Below are 14,174 nucleotides of genomic sequence, written 5' to 3' on the forward strand. Positions count from 1 at the left end.
CCCTGAAAAAATTCCAGCCTGAGAACGACCACCAGATCAGTGCCATTGGAACTTGCCTGAGATAGCCTCCAGTTGGGTGCCTTGCAGGCATGGGGGTGGGGCAGACCATGCCTGGTGCCATAATGCAGGAGTAGAGTATAGCACTCCTGAGACCACTCCTGAGATGACCCAGACACTCAGAGACCTTGGGCACCACTAGAGGAACAAGTAAGTGGTGGAGAAATGGAAGAGAAAGAGAAGGCAGAAGGATGTGGGCACAGTGAAGAGAGGCAGAACTGGAGACTCAAGGGTGGTGGGAAACAGCCTGATGTGAGTAGCTGGTGATGCTACCTGGACCACCATGGGGTTCTGGCCTGTGCTGCAACCATATCTGGGTCCACAGCTCTACAGCAGCAGGGGTCCTGTTACCACCAAAGGCCAGTGGATGACAATGGTCTGGGCTGATGTCCAGAAACATGTTGATGCCTGAAGGCTATGCAGAAACTGGTCCCACTCCACCTGGGCATCATGGGAGAGCTGGACCTGAGGGAATAAGAACAGGAGAGCTGGCCCAAACCCTAGCCAGCTGCAGTACTTAGGAGAATGGGCTCTGCACATTGCAGAAATTGCCGATAAGCCAGCCTCAGGATAGGAGTGTGGGCTAGCCGGCACTACCACTCATCTCCTGTGAAGTGGCATGGATGAGGGATAGATACCTCCCTCCCCCCAGTGACAGGTGGGAGATCTGTATCTGGGGTCAACACATCAGGAGAGCAGGCTCTGAATCTCACCTGGGCAACACAGTAGAGTTGACCCTGTTGGCAGGGGCAAGAGTGAGCAGGCCTCGAGGGCATGAGGGTGGGGAAAACTGGCCCCGCAACTTTTCTGCCATGTGGCAGCGTGGGTAAGGGAGAGATGCCCTCCCCTCCCTCACCCTGTGCCAACAACAGGATATCTGAGAGGAGTCCCAGTGAGGATCCAGTATTGATAGTGTAGCAGAAGCCAGAGAAGCCTTGGACCAGACCAATGACTCATTGCAATGAACGTTTGCAAGCAAAGAAGTGTGGACAAAAGGGTACACTGTGGGACACACTGTGACACACTACAGCTCCCACAAGATTTTTTTTTTCTTTTCGGGGGAGGTTGCAAGGGTGGAGGGTGGTATGAAAGAGGAGATAAATGGGATTGGAATGCATAATGCGAAATTCACAACCCCAGATTCCTCATAATTGTGAAGTCATAGAAAAAGATGGATATTCTAAATTTGTTAAGAGGACCAGAGGGACATTATAAGTCATTTTAAAGATAGTGCAATTTTAAATGACTTAAATTAGATAATATGGGATTATTAATTTTCTCGTACTATACAGGATACCATCCTTTCTTGGGAAATACAGGTCTAAGTATTCAGAATTGAGGGATTTAACAAGATTCTATTGAAGTCAAGCAGTGATCAACTGTGAGAAAACCTATTGTTTTGGGAATTCAATCACAGGCTCCTCTAGTTAGCACAGGCTGCCTTAGTTGAACAGCTGGGACATCCAGTAGAGAGTCCATAAATGCTATTTCTTAATAACAAGACCATCTTAGTTACTTTTTATTTCTATAATAAAACATGATGAGCTAGGCAATTTATAAAAGCATTTAATCTGGGGGTCATGGTTCCAGAAGATTATAGTCTGTGACCATCATGGCAGGGAACATGGCAGCAGGCAGGGTGCTGGAGCCCTATCCAAGTGCTTACTTACATCCAATCAGAAGCAGGAGGTAGAGAGCTAGTAAGGAAGGGCTTTAACTTTTGAACTCTTATAGCCTGACCCCGGTGACACACTTCCCCCAAAAAGACACATCTAATATTCCCAAACAGTTTCTACCAACAGGACCAAGCATTCAAACACATGAGCCAAAGAGGGGCTATCCTCATTCAAGCCACAGAGACCAGATTCCATAGGGCTGGGGCTACTCTAGATAGAAGCTAACAAAGCTTAACAAAAAACCCTGAAAGGGGGCTGGTGAGATGACTCAGTGGTTAAGAGCACTGACTGCTCTTCCAGAGGTCCTGAGTTCAATTCCCACAATGGCTCACAACCATCTGTAATGGGATTAGATGCCCTCTTCTGGTGTGTCTGAGGACATTTACAGTGTACTCATATAAATAAAATAAAATAAAATAAAATAAAATAAAATAAAATAAAATAGACAGAATAGAATTCCAAATGACCCTGGCAATGCAAGGTGAAGCAAAGCCAGAAAACACACACACACACACACACACACACACACACACACTGCTATGTCATACAGGCTCAGATTCCTAACAGAGTAGAATGAATGGATACCGCCTTAAGTTTCTAAGTTGTGGCTCTGTATCGAACAGGGGTTAGTGTTGTTAGGGTCTGGAATCACCTTGGAGACAATCCTCTGAGGGATCATGTTGATAAATTATTAAGATGTTAATACCCATCCTCTGGGTTGGGTCCTGGATTGAATGAAAAGAGAAAGCAGCTGAACACACTATTCATTTTTTGTTTGTTTGTTTTTTTAAACTGTTTGTAAAGTGACCAACTGCTTTAACTCTCACAATAATACCTATGGCTGTGATAAAATATCCAGACAAAAACAGCTAAAGGGAGGAAAATTGTATTTGGGTTCACACTTCAGGGTCTTTTCATCATGGTGGGACAATCATGATGGCAGAAGCTTCAGGCTTCTAGTTACATTATTTCCACAGTGTGGAAGCAGTAACCCATCTCTCTATCTCTTTATTCAATCTAGGACACCAGGCCAGGGAACAGTGTCTTTCCACCTTCTTTAATCTAATCTAGAAATGCCCTCACAGGTACTCACAGAGGCTTGCCACCTGCGTGATTCTAGAGCCTATCAAGTTCACTAGAATATTAACCATCAGAAATGCTTCTTCTGACCAATTTTTATGATGAAATTAGTTGACTAATGACTTCTAGGTTATAAAAAAAAATGTTGTGTTTGGAAGAAAACCAATGGCTTTCAAAACCTGTTGTGTTGTCTATGAAACTCCTGATCTGACTGCTGTCTATCTTAATCCAGTGGAAACTCTTTCTAGTGGGCTTCTTTGTCCTTTGGACATTATTCTAGATATCTTGATGGTGTTTTCCTCATACATGAGTATTTCTCGGACTTATTTTCTGCACACCAAGAATATACTAAAGAATACTTTCATTGAAATCATGAAGACCATGATCTAGGCATTAGATATTGCCCCAACCCTGCCTCCAGCATTACTGAAGGATAACCGACAAACAGAAATAGCCTGATTGTAACTCACTTTCCTCATCCATTTAAAAATATTTTGGGATGTATCTTAAAACTTGATAGCAAGTGATAACTGGCTGCAACTTTTAGTCCTTTCCATTTTAACTATTCTTTTCCATCTCATCTAGGTGTATTTCATCTGTGAAGTACTAAATGAAATTACATGAAGATTAGATCTAAATATAGGACTATAGGTTTTTAAATACTTTACAAAAATAGAATCATTCCATCTTAACTTTTTTAAAAAAATGCTTTACCATAAACTTTAGTTATAAATTACACAAACACACACACACACACACACACAAAAACCCCACAGCATCATTCTCCCATCCCAAGCTGACTTTGGTGAGTCATAATTGTCTAGTCATGTAACCACCACTAGCTGAGATACACCACCATCTTTACCACATTCCCCAAACCCACCTTAGCAATCAAAACTCCACTCTTCCCTCCTCCACCCCAGCTCTGATTTCCTATCCCGAGCACCTACTGAATTGTAGACTATCTTTGCTAAAATTCTTCAGAAATACAATCACACAGTTGAGTAAGTCATTTGGCTTGTCTCTCTCCAGTTGTTGTGTTCGTCAGGTCTGTTCAGTTTGAAGGCATAGAGGGGAAAACAAGACAACCAAAACCCTGTTATATCCACGTACAAATCATTACATACAAGAGATTTTTTTTCTTTTCTTTTTTTTTTTGCTTTTCTTGGATAAATGTCTGAGAATGGAACTGGGTGGTCCTGCATTACCTTTTGTTATAATTAAACACCATGATCCAAAGAGACTTCTCCAAGAGTTATTTTGGCTTACAATTTTAGAGGGAGTCCATAGTGGTATGTGTATTGGGGGAAGACAGGACAGAAGGCAGCCAGAGCAGGAAGCTGAGAGATCATTTTCAAACGAAGGAGAGAGCAAGCCAAAAGTGGAATGATGTTAGAAGCTGGTCAAGGCGATGTACTTCCTTCAAGGTTCAACATCTCCCTTTGTTCAAATTGACTGGGGATTGAGTGTTTAGTATATGAACCTATACAGGAGATTTGTCATTCAAACTACCAGAGATCCTATTGGTAAGTCTTTTTAATAAGAAGCTGCCAAACTCTTTTCCAAAGTGCCTGCACTATTTTTGCTTTCTTATGAGCAGTGTACACGAACTCCAGTACTCCAAGTTTTCAACAGTTGGTATCAGTTTTGTTGGTTGGCATGTGGTCTGAGTGCTCTCGTAGGCTTTATGCATGGCAACCTGATCCCTACTGTAGTTTTTGAAGAAAGTGAAATTTAATCACTAGTCTTTGGAGGCAGGTCCTTTGAATGAGGTCATTGGGGTGGGACCGTGACTACCTAGTGGCTTGTAAAGGATCAGAGACATATACCCAAGTGCTCCCATGTCTGACAGGTAAGGTCTTCTAAGAAGGCCATCACCAGATGCAGCCACTTGTACCTGTGGAACTGACCCAAAAATAAAGCCAGAGGACACAACCAGTGTGGTTATTGCAGTCAACATAAAGACTAAAGCAGCAGCTGTCACAAGCTGTCCTGGTAAGTTTGTGTCACCAGAATACAATTCCAGATGACTGGGGTGCAGCTATATATACTAGTATTATAAAGTAATTTACTTCAATTGTCTGCCTAGTATCTGGCACACTGTATAGCACACTATTATTTACCTGTAAGGATTACTTATGCATTCTGGTTATGTCCTTCCAAGATATAACATGCATTTCCTCACAACCTGTGAACCTTTGGTTCTTACTGCTGTCTTTCAAAGAGCAATTCCACCTTGATTAAAACTTCCCTGGTTATGATTACTGCCCACAACCCTCAGCCCTCCTGAAAAGACTTCTGCCTATCCAAGGCAGCAAACATTTCCCCTGCTTCTTTCTAGAATCTCTACGTTTGGCTCCCAAGTCTACTGTCCATTGTGTAAAGCTCCCATTTGGTATAAGCATCTATTGTTTCATTTGCTGAAGATTCTTTTCCTTATTAAATTACTCTGATACCATGGTAAAATCACTTGTCCATATATGTATGGTTCAATTTCTGAACTTAATTTTGTCCAAAGGTCCTTAGCAACTTTGAAACATACCTATTAGTAACAATCTGTTTATAGTTTCTGACAGCCTTCTGTCACATTTATTTTTCTAAAAAGGTAGTACTCTATGTCAATGTTTAAAGATGTTACCCAATATCTTCCCACTTGAAATTTGGGAAAAGAAGTATATATTAACCTTTCCTTGGTTTCTGTGCATGAACTATCCATTCTTCACTCACAGATCCTGCATTCTAGATGTTTTTGCAATACTGCCTAGTTTCCAATTAATTTCATTATGATACTCCATATGAGATTTTTTAAAAAATGTACTATGCTCTACACAAGAGTGTACAGGCCAGTAGGAAATGCTGAGTTGCACAAAGTCTTCCCTGGAGAAGGGCACACCAATTGGTTTGTCTAATGGTCAGTCCTGAAAACATACACAAAACATTTACAGACTGCATGTAACAGCAATCAGTGAAAACCAGGCCCTGAATTTGAAAGAGAGCGAGGAGGGGTATATGGGAGAGTTCAGAGGGAGGAGAGGGAAGTGAGAAATGGTACAATTACATTATACCCTCAAAAATAAATGATCTCGCTTGTTGAATTTCTTAGTTCTGGTTTATAGTTTTCATCACTCAGAAAAACCTTTAGCCCTTAACATAGTTTTTGTCTTCCTGATCCAACTTGTAGGAGTTCAAATCCAAGCATGTAAGACTGTCTTCATGGAGTTCTATTTCTGATTCCTGTGCTTTCCTATGATTCAAGTTCCCTTTTTAAAATCAGCGTCTTATCATACCAAGTACTGAGTTTCATTAGGCATGTCACACGAACACAGCATTGTACTTTCGTCATTCTCATGTGTCTCCCACTGCCCTCTGTGCCCTCCCCAGCTCTTCTCCCAACTTACACCTTTCCATTCCACAGCACATGTGCTCTATTACCCTCCTTCCCTAAAATCTCCTCTGTTCCTCATTTACTATCTGTTCTACTCTCATGGCCTTCCCCACGCACATGAACTGAAGTCTAGACTCCACAATATAAGCCATGCGACTGCTGTCTGCGTCTGACTCATTTCACCTAGCAGAATGATCTCCAGGTCATTCATTTTCTTCATGTCATGATTTCATTTTTCCCTACAGCTGAATAAACCCCCACTGTGTATATGTGCCACACTTCATGTATTCCAGTGCTTGCTGATGGACATCTAGGCTGGCTCCATTTCTTCGATGTTGTGAACAGTAAACAAACATGGCTGTCCTACAGAGGTTAAGCCGCTATGGTTCTATCCAGTTCTTATCTGGATAGTGATCAAAACATGCTAGGCTCAGTGGCTTGTAAGAGAAATCTTACAGAAACTTGGATCATTAATTTAGAGATATATAGTAGTTTCAATAACACACGCCTATAAAACTAGACTGTGTCAGAGTACATATATACCACTTGAATGACACTAAGCATGATACCAATGTGGTGCTGTAGTTTTGTGTTTGACATATATACATATGTAGCATTAGAATGATGTTAAACATGACACCAATATGGTGCTTTAGTTTTGTGTTTTACTTTGACCTTTAAAGAACACTAGCAATCTGTGGAAAATGCTTTATTGTATTAGGTCAATATACTGACTATTTGCAAATAATACAAAAGTAATCCACAGACTTAATTAAGTTAAAGTCAAATCATCCAGAACCTGTCTTCCTTAGTTTTTTCACAGCAATTATTAAGAGTTCATGCCCTGATTTTTTCCAAGAAAGATTATTCTAGTAACTTTGAGTGTTCGATCCGTGCAATAGTCCAGTCGGGCTTTACTCCTTGTGTAAATTCCCTCTGAAATCTAGGAAAAACATAAATATCGTGATATTCCATCAACTCAAATATTCTCAGATAACTATAAGTGGCAAGCATGAATTAAAAGCAGTATTAACAAGAAGCTAATTCAACGGTTAATGGTAAGTCAAAATTAAAATGTTTACTCTTCTAATTTCATCAGAGCAATACCAGAAATACTAAAGTACATTCTTAACTCCAGCACTTTTAATAGTCTGATCTATATTCAACACCAATAGCCCCTGAAGAAATTTGGCTCGTTATTAATATTTACAAAGCACATGTCTAATATGAGCAGAAATAAATGAACTCTGGTAATATAAAAGCACTTTAAATATATAAACCAGCATATAGGAAACTCTGTTTAACAAATCACACTGTTACCAATTTAGTGAAAAATAATGGAATTTGGCTCAGTTCATATATATCAAATCAATCTTTAGAATACTGGTTTTTAAAAAAGATTTTATTTTTAATTGTTTGTGTGTATATGTGTGCGCAGAAGTGGGTCACAGAGGTCAGAGACATTAACTCTCCCTGAAGCTGGATTACAGGTGGTTATGGACTTGGGAACTGAACTTGGATCTTCTGAACCATCTCCCCAGCCCTTCCTCTCAGTAGTTTTGAACCACCCTGGTTGTATGAGGAATATTAAAAGACAAAATTTAGTACTGATGATATAGATCTTAATTCTAAAGATATTTTAAAAGAGGCAACTAATATATTTAAATTGATTAAGTATTTAGTATCTAGAGAAAATTTTGTTTAATTTTAATCAAAGCATAAAAACAAGAACACATTCCTCAGGCCAGGCACCATGGCCTACTACTTTAATCCCAACATTCAGGAGACGGGCGGTCAGAGACAACTAACAATCTCTGTTAGTTGTAGATCAGCCTGGTTTACAGAGTAAGGTGTGAACTAGTCAGGGATACAGGGAGACCCTGTCTCAAAATAAACAAAAAGACCCCCCAGCTCACGAACGAGAAATCTTTACACAGGTGAAAACAATGAACTCAGGAACGTTGCTATTCAGTGAAACAGAAGACACTCTCTCCTTAGGACACATCCGCCATTTGTTTTATTACTTTAAAGCAAATGTGCACATATGGTTGGCAAATGACAGTAGTATTCTCTTCTCTAAGAGTGTCTCCACTGACTTGTTTTATTTAGCTGCTCACCTTTCCAAAATTACAAAAATAAAATCTCTTTTTTAAATCTCTTTAAGAGCAGGCAGTTTCCCTTCAATTCTGCAGCTGACTGGAGTGTTTAGTATATGAAAGGTTATAGATAAATGTCCTGTGAATGAGTAAGACTTATGACAACTATGGCAGTGGGAAATTTCAAAGATGGAGGCACCTTATGTTTCACCCATACACACATCTGCAATGTGACCTTGGTATTTATTGTTCTTCAAAATAAGAGACTAAGGTATGTTTACATGCCCTGTAAACTGTACAGTCCTGTGAGAATTCTGACAGCAAAAGAACATTGCTTTAGCTCTCTTTATGCGCCCATCACTTTCCAAGTTCTTAGCATCCAGTACTAGGCAAATGGTGTCACAAGTTAAACTAAGGCTGTGAGCCAAGCTGTAAAAGTCCTAGAGAAAGAGATGCCACAGAGGGCCAAGATGTCACATGACAGATGAAGCCACTGTGGGGATGAATCCTTCTGTCCGAGACCCTCACTTGATGCCAGGTAAGGCAGAGGAAGCCATGGAGCTGAATTTCCATAACTCATAAAGCAGCGAACCACAGGCAAAAGCAACAACTGTTTGAAGCTGTTGACTATGGGTTTGGTTTTGTTTTCCCCTTTGAAACACAGTATTGCTATGTTGCCTGGCTGGCCTGGAACTCACTGTGTAGATGAGACTGGCTTTGGAATCAAAGAGATCTGCCTGTTTCTCCCTCCTGAGGCTAGGATGAAAAGTCTAAGTCATCACCGTGCCCAGCAGAAGTACTACCACTTTTAAATTTTAACAATCCTATTTCTTATTCAGTGTATCTTTATGACTTTTTTCTTCATAAATAGCCTGTCAAATTTCAATTCTGTTCTTCTTAAAAAGCTCTCTTTAGTTTCCCCTCTTTAATACCACCTTCTATTTCCTGGATGAAGGAGAGGAAATGGAATCACACTTACTCATAACTTGCACTGAGCAGCTGTTTAGTTTCCACACTCTGATCCCCCAGCTTCACCTGGAACACATTGGCTCCACTTAAGGACTCACTGGGGATGTTGGCACTAGTCAGATACCAAAAGCACATCAGGATGTTAACGAACTTCCTTCCTTAGAGAGAAAACACACAGACACATACACACAAAATCAGAACAATCTATCAGCCACACATCCAGAATGAAATCATAAACAGTAAGGTGCTGCAGACCAGGAGTCTTTCTGCAAACTCCCATGTAACTTAAAATAAATGAATTGATGCTGTTTTCTTTACGGAAAATTCTTTTAGGCTTCTGCCTGCTTTGCAACTCAGTATCCAATTACTATTGTGTTGAACATATTCTTTACTGAGTCTACCACATGATTATTCTCAGCTTATATCATTTTCTAAAATTAAAGCAATCTTAAGGCAAATACCTGGTGAAGAAAGAAGCCATATCTACATTTTTGCCCCTACTTTAATTGTCCCAAAGGAAGGCCTTTGTTCTTCTACCCTAACTTACTCTGCTGCGCCTTAAGTCTCATAATGTATGTGTAACTCAGTTAATAACCATGGTGCGAAGACAGAATTGAAATGTTAGTGAAGAAGAAGTTATCACCCAAGACACCTTTCCAAATATTTCAAATTAACTTGCATGTGAAATTATCTATTACACGTCCTCTACTGTCACTGCCTTAAGGATATAAGCAGAGGCTATTTCTCTTGTGTGCCCACCTTGTATATACAAAAATCTGTAGATGGTATGATTAATCAATGAACTTTCGGGTGTGCTACTGGAAGATTCATGCACTGGAAAAGGGAAAGAACTATATAACCTCCAAGGTAACTTCAACCTTACCATTACTACCTAATTCCACCTGGAGTTTCAGAATCCTTGTTCTTATGTGTCTTTATCTGGTACTTTTATCTTGGCTTCCTTTATACTTTATTCCTTCCAAGTAACACACAGCTAGAAATGTAAAAAGCTCACGTTTCCTACACTTTAGAAAATCTGAAACATTAATATTTTTATATAAGACATGGGAGGAGCCTGTTTTAAACAAACCATTTTCATCAACATCTGTAAGGATTTCTCTTCATTTTTTCAAGATAGGGTCTCTCTATGTAATCCTAGATGGTCTTGAACTCAGAGATCATACTGCTTCTGCTGGAATTAAAGGCCTGAGCCTCCACACCGGATCCTGGATTTTCCTGCTGTAGAGATCTAGCTAGAATCTACTACCAGGCATCAACTCTTTCAGTTTGGTCTTTAGTCAGTAAACACAATATGGTAATTTTTCTTCCTTTTCAAATTCGTATTTTTATTTATTATGTATACTGGGTTGGTTTGCAAACTAGCCAAGCGACACAGGCTTTGAAAGGCTATGGACATTTGCTCAGAGACAGAAGCCCTTTGTCCTGTGCTACTCACAGTTTTGGTTTATTTGAAAAATTGTTGGTCATGTAAAGTTGCCTCGGCCACCGTTACCTTTCTCATCATAGTAAATGGAGATGTCGCCTGTTGATGTGTAGACAATATCATCTATGTCTGCAGCAAGTGCATTCTTATGGTTATCAGACAATGAAGTAACCTTTTCTTTTAATACCTGCAGCACCTGAGTTGGGAAAAGAAGCAGTTTATTCATTCAGTTTTTAAAGTATTTTTAAAAAGTGATACTTATTTTGGAATTTTTCAAGACTTATTTTTAAAATACTTTACCTACTCATCCTTGGAAATGAAACTGAAAGGTGTCTAGTTATTCAACTAGGTAACTCCTAATAAAACATTACACATAAGAACAACTGGAAAGCACAACATTTGCCTATCTGTGCTGTTAAGTGGCAGGAGTCATTCCAAATTTTATGACCCAAAGTACCATTAAGGACAGACACTCTCTGAAAGCAGAAGTGAAACCAATGCATGTATCATTCTGTTGCAAGAATCATAGACTTTTTAAATTAAAAGAAGAACACTTTACCTCTTTGGCTACAAGTTCTTCCAATAGATCAAATTTACACTGTGACAGCAGCTTGGATACATAAGCAAAAGCCTTGAAAAAATAGGAGTGTAAAGATGACAGTTATTTCAAAACATCACATAAAATAGCATACAGCATTCATAGTTAAATGGTTAGTGTAGCAAAAACTGCTTTATGGTAAACGTGATAGCAAAAACTATTACAATAATGTCGGACATGACTGCTTTTAAGTTGATTGACTTTTCTCAGATGGCTTGGCCGCATACACAGTTGCAAATGAGCTGACTACAAATTATGAATCTATTTCTAGGTCTTGGGAAATGACAGTATGTGGCATATACAGTAGATACCTCAGTAAAATTGCCTTGTATTTTAAAATGATGATATACCTCTTAATCATTTACAGACAGCAATTAGAAAGTAAGACACTCTAGAGTCTAGATTGTATTTGAAGTCTGGATTATAGACAGACCCTCTCTAAAATATATATTTGGTTTAATAAAGTGGGAGAAAACAGAAATAGTTTATAATCTAAGACAGTGAATTTCAACCTGAGGTATGATGTCTTATTTTAAGGAGAGGGAAGAGAAACCACAATTCTCCACATCCAACCATGAGAAAAAAGCTGGTATACTCAGATCCCACTTGTATTTCAGGAGCTTCAAGCTGGCTGAGAGAAGACAAGTTAGCCAACAACTTCAAGAATATAAGATATAAGAAGGACACAGAGAACCATCTAATCTTGGAGGACCACAGAGGACTCCCTAAAGGAAGCAGCTGAAACCTGAATACTGGCTGGAGAAAAGAGAGCATGTGAGACAGAGAACTCTGCAAATTATTACTAGTTAAACTGTCTCTCTGCCATGCTCATGTTGAAGACCTAAACTCTAAGACCCTGGGATGTGATACTATTTGGAGACAATACCTTTAAAGAAGTGACTTTAAAAACCAGGTGGTTAGTGTATCATTGGTACCTTTATGACAGGAGGAAATGTGTAGAGATGTCAGACATAAACAAATGTAGTGGCCCTGAGCAAAGCTTCTCATCTCTATAAATTGGAATACTTCTGTTTAAGCTGTTAAGTCTGAGACCCCCTCTATAATAGCCCTAGCAAACTACTACAATCCAATGTAGATGACTTTTGAGAACAGGCACATATCCAAATGGATTCAAGGTCTCCCTGAACACTACAGAGACACGCAGGGTCAGGGATCTTGCATGTTTGGTAAGTTCTCACATGCAGCATGAGTGATAATCTGGACAATAAACACTATAACCATCATGCAGAAACGTCATCTCTAGTTTGTGTGGTCGAGCTCATCTGAGCAAATTGCCCTAAAATGTAATAATGAATCATAATAAGGCTACCCTGGTAAGATCCTCTCAAAGTAGAGTTAATTATAAGATACCTTGTGGGTGCTAGAAATCGAACTTAGTATCTCTGAAAGATGTTCTTTAGCCATTGAGCCATCTCTCCAGCACCAAGACTACTTTTTGGACAGTGTGGTTACAAGCACACTAAGTTTAACCTTTCTAAAACTTGGGTTTATCATGTCTAAATTGGACAAGAGGCCCTTTCAATTTGATGTTGTACGATGATTTCCATGTATGGGTTATGTATGGGTAGTGAAGCAGACTCACACACGGGCACTGCAGAGTAAGTAGGATCACACCAATTTACCTCTCTGTGGACAACTGACACAGAGAACACAGACTAGCAAATTCACACTTTCATCATGATACTGAGGTAGGCATTATCACTCAAGCTTGCTTGCTTTTATTTTTGTAAAAACATGTATTAGCCAAGAGTGATGCAAGGAAACAGGACTTAATACTGACCCAGAGTACATGAAGTTAAAAAGCTCGCTTACAACTACATGAGTTGCGTATAAATGGCTAGGAACTGGGGGAAAACTGAAGTCAGGAATAAACTACAAATACCAACATATAGTCAATATTGTTAAATTATTATGCTGATGGTCTATTCCAGTATGAACTGGGGATTAAACTATGACTTCTACCTTTGTATTAATCAACAGTTCTGAAATGCTAGAAACTGACAAACTAAGAAAACTGAAAGGAAAATTAAAATAGCCTTCCATTCTAGAAAGAAAGGCATGTACACACAATCTCTGTAAATGATCTCGGGACTCAAAGTGACCATTGTAAGGCAACATCACTTCAGACCTTCAGAAAGGTCATGATGGGCAAAGTCTGAGGTAGGAATCATCAGTGGACACTTAGCAGGCCAGTCGCCTCAGCAAACTCTTATCCTTGACACTTGAGCACGTAAGCGCTGAATGTACGAGGCAGAGAGGTCAGTTAGGGAAGCGAACAAACCTGCTTCGCCCCTTCAGAGAACTCAGCGATGCTGAACTCTTTGTCGAAATAGGCCCAGATAAGGAAGGCGTAAATTCGAGTCCGGACCCAGTTGATGGGATTGGAAAATCCCAGAATGATCATCCTGGTTCTCTGACGTTGCTGCGGCTGCTCCTCGGTGCTATAGCTGCGGCTGGGACTAGCGGGTAAAGAAGCGAGGCCTGAAGGATGTTCTGCCCGGCCGAGAAAGGGCCTTCGGGGCCCCCAGGGACGCAACGCCGGTCTTGCCCAGGGCCAAGTGCAGCGAGGGATCGGAGCCGCGCTTGAGCCCAGGCGACGGCGGCACAGGCAGCAAAATTCAGTCAGCGTCAAGCTCACCTCGGTGGTACCGAGAGTCCGGAGTCGAGTGGCCCGTCCTGACATCGGCCGAGAAAGCAGGGGCAGAGGTAGGTGACGGGCGGCCAGCGCCATGTTTGTGACCTTTCACCTCTGCATGCCTGTGCAGTACCGAAAGCAGGCCGGAAGGAAACCAGCTCTCCGGTGTTGGAGAAGTGGAGCCAAGTCCGCCTAGCTGCTGCCACCTCTGGT

The 14,174-nt window shown here is 40.4% G+C and overlaps 1 protein-coding gene across 2 annotated transcripts; it reads right to left on the reverse strand.

Annotated features, from left to right (window-relative positions):
• Positions 1-6,894: 6,894 nt before the first annotated feature.
• Maip1 (matrix AAA peptidase interacting protein 1) lies at positions 6,895-14,157 on the reverse strand. 2 transcript variants are annotated; one of them, XM_034497501.2, is made up of 5 exons: positions 13,608-14,154; positions 11,267-11,338; positions 10,777-10,903; positions 9,274-9,421; positions 6,895-7,141 (listed from the first exon to the last, which is right to left on the reverse strand). In XM_034497501.2, the coding sequence occupies exons 1-5, from the start codon at positions 14,055-14,057 to the stop codon at positions 7,063-7,065; spliced, it is 876 nt and encodes a 291-aa protein (XP_034353392.1). In that variant the 5' UTR covers positions 14,058-14,154; the 3' UTR covers positions 6,895-7,062. The 2 variants fall into 2 exon arrangements, with proteins under 2 accessions (XP_034353392.1, XP_076788011.1); XM_076931896.1 differs by having other exon boundaries at positions 7,060-7,767; positions 13,608-14,157.
• Between the last annotated feature and the right edge of the window lie 17 nt (positions 14,158-14,174).

This window comes from Arvicanthis niloticus, chromosome 3, assembly GCF_011762505.2.
Source record: "Arvicanthis niloticus isolate mArvNil1 chromosome 3, mArvNil1.pat.X, whole genome shotgun sequence".
Taxonomy (NCBI): domain Eukaryota; kingdom Metazoa; phylum Chordata; class Mammalia; order Rodentia; family Muridae; genus Arvicanthis; species Arvicanthis niloticus.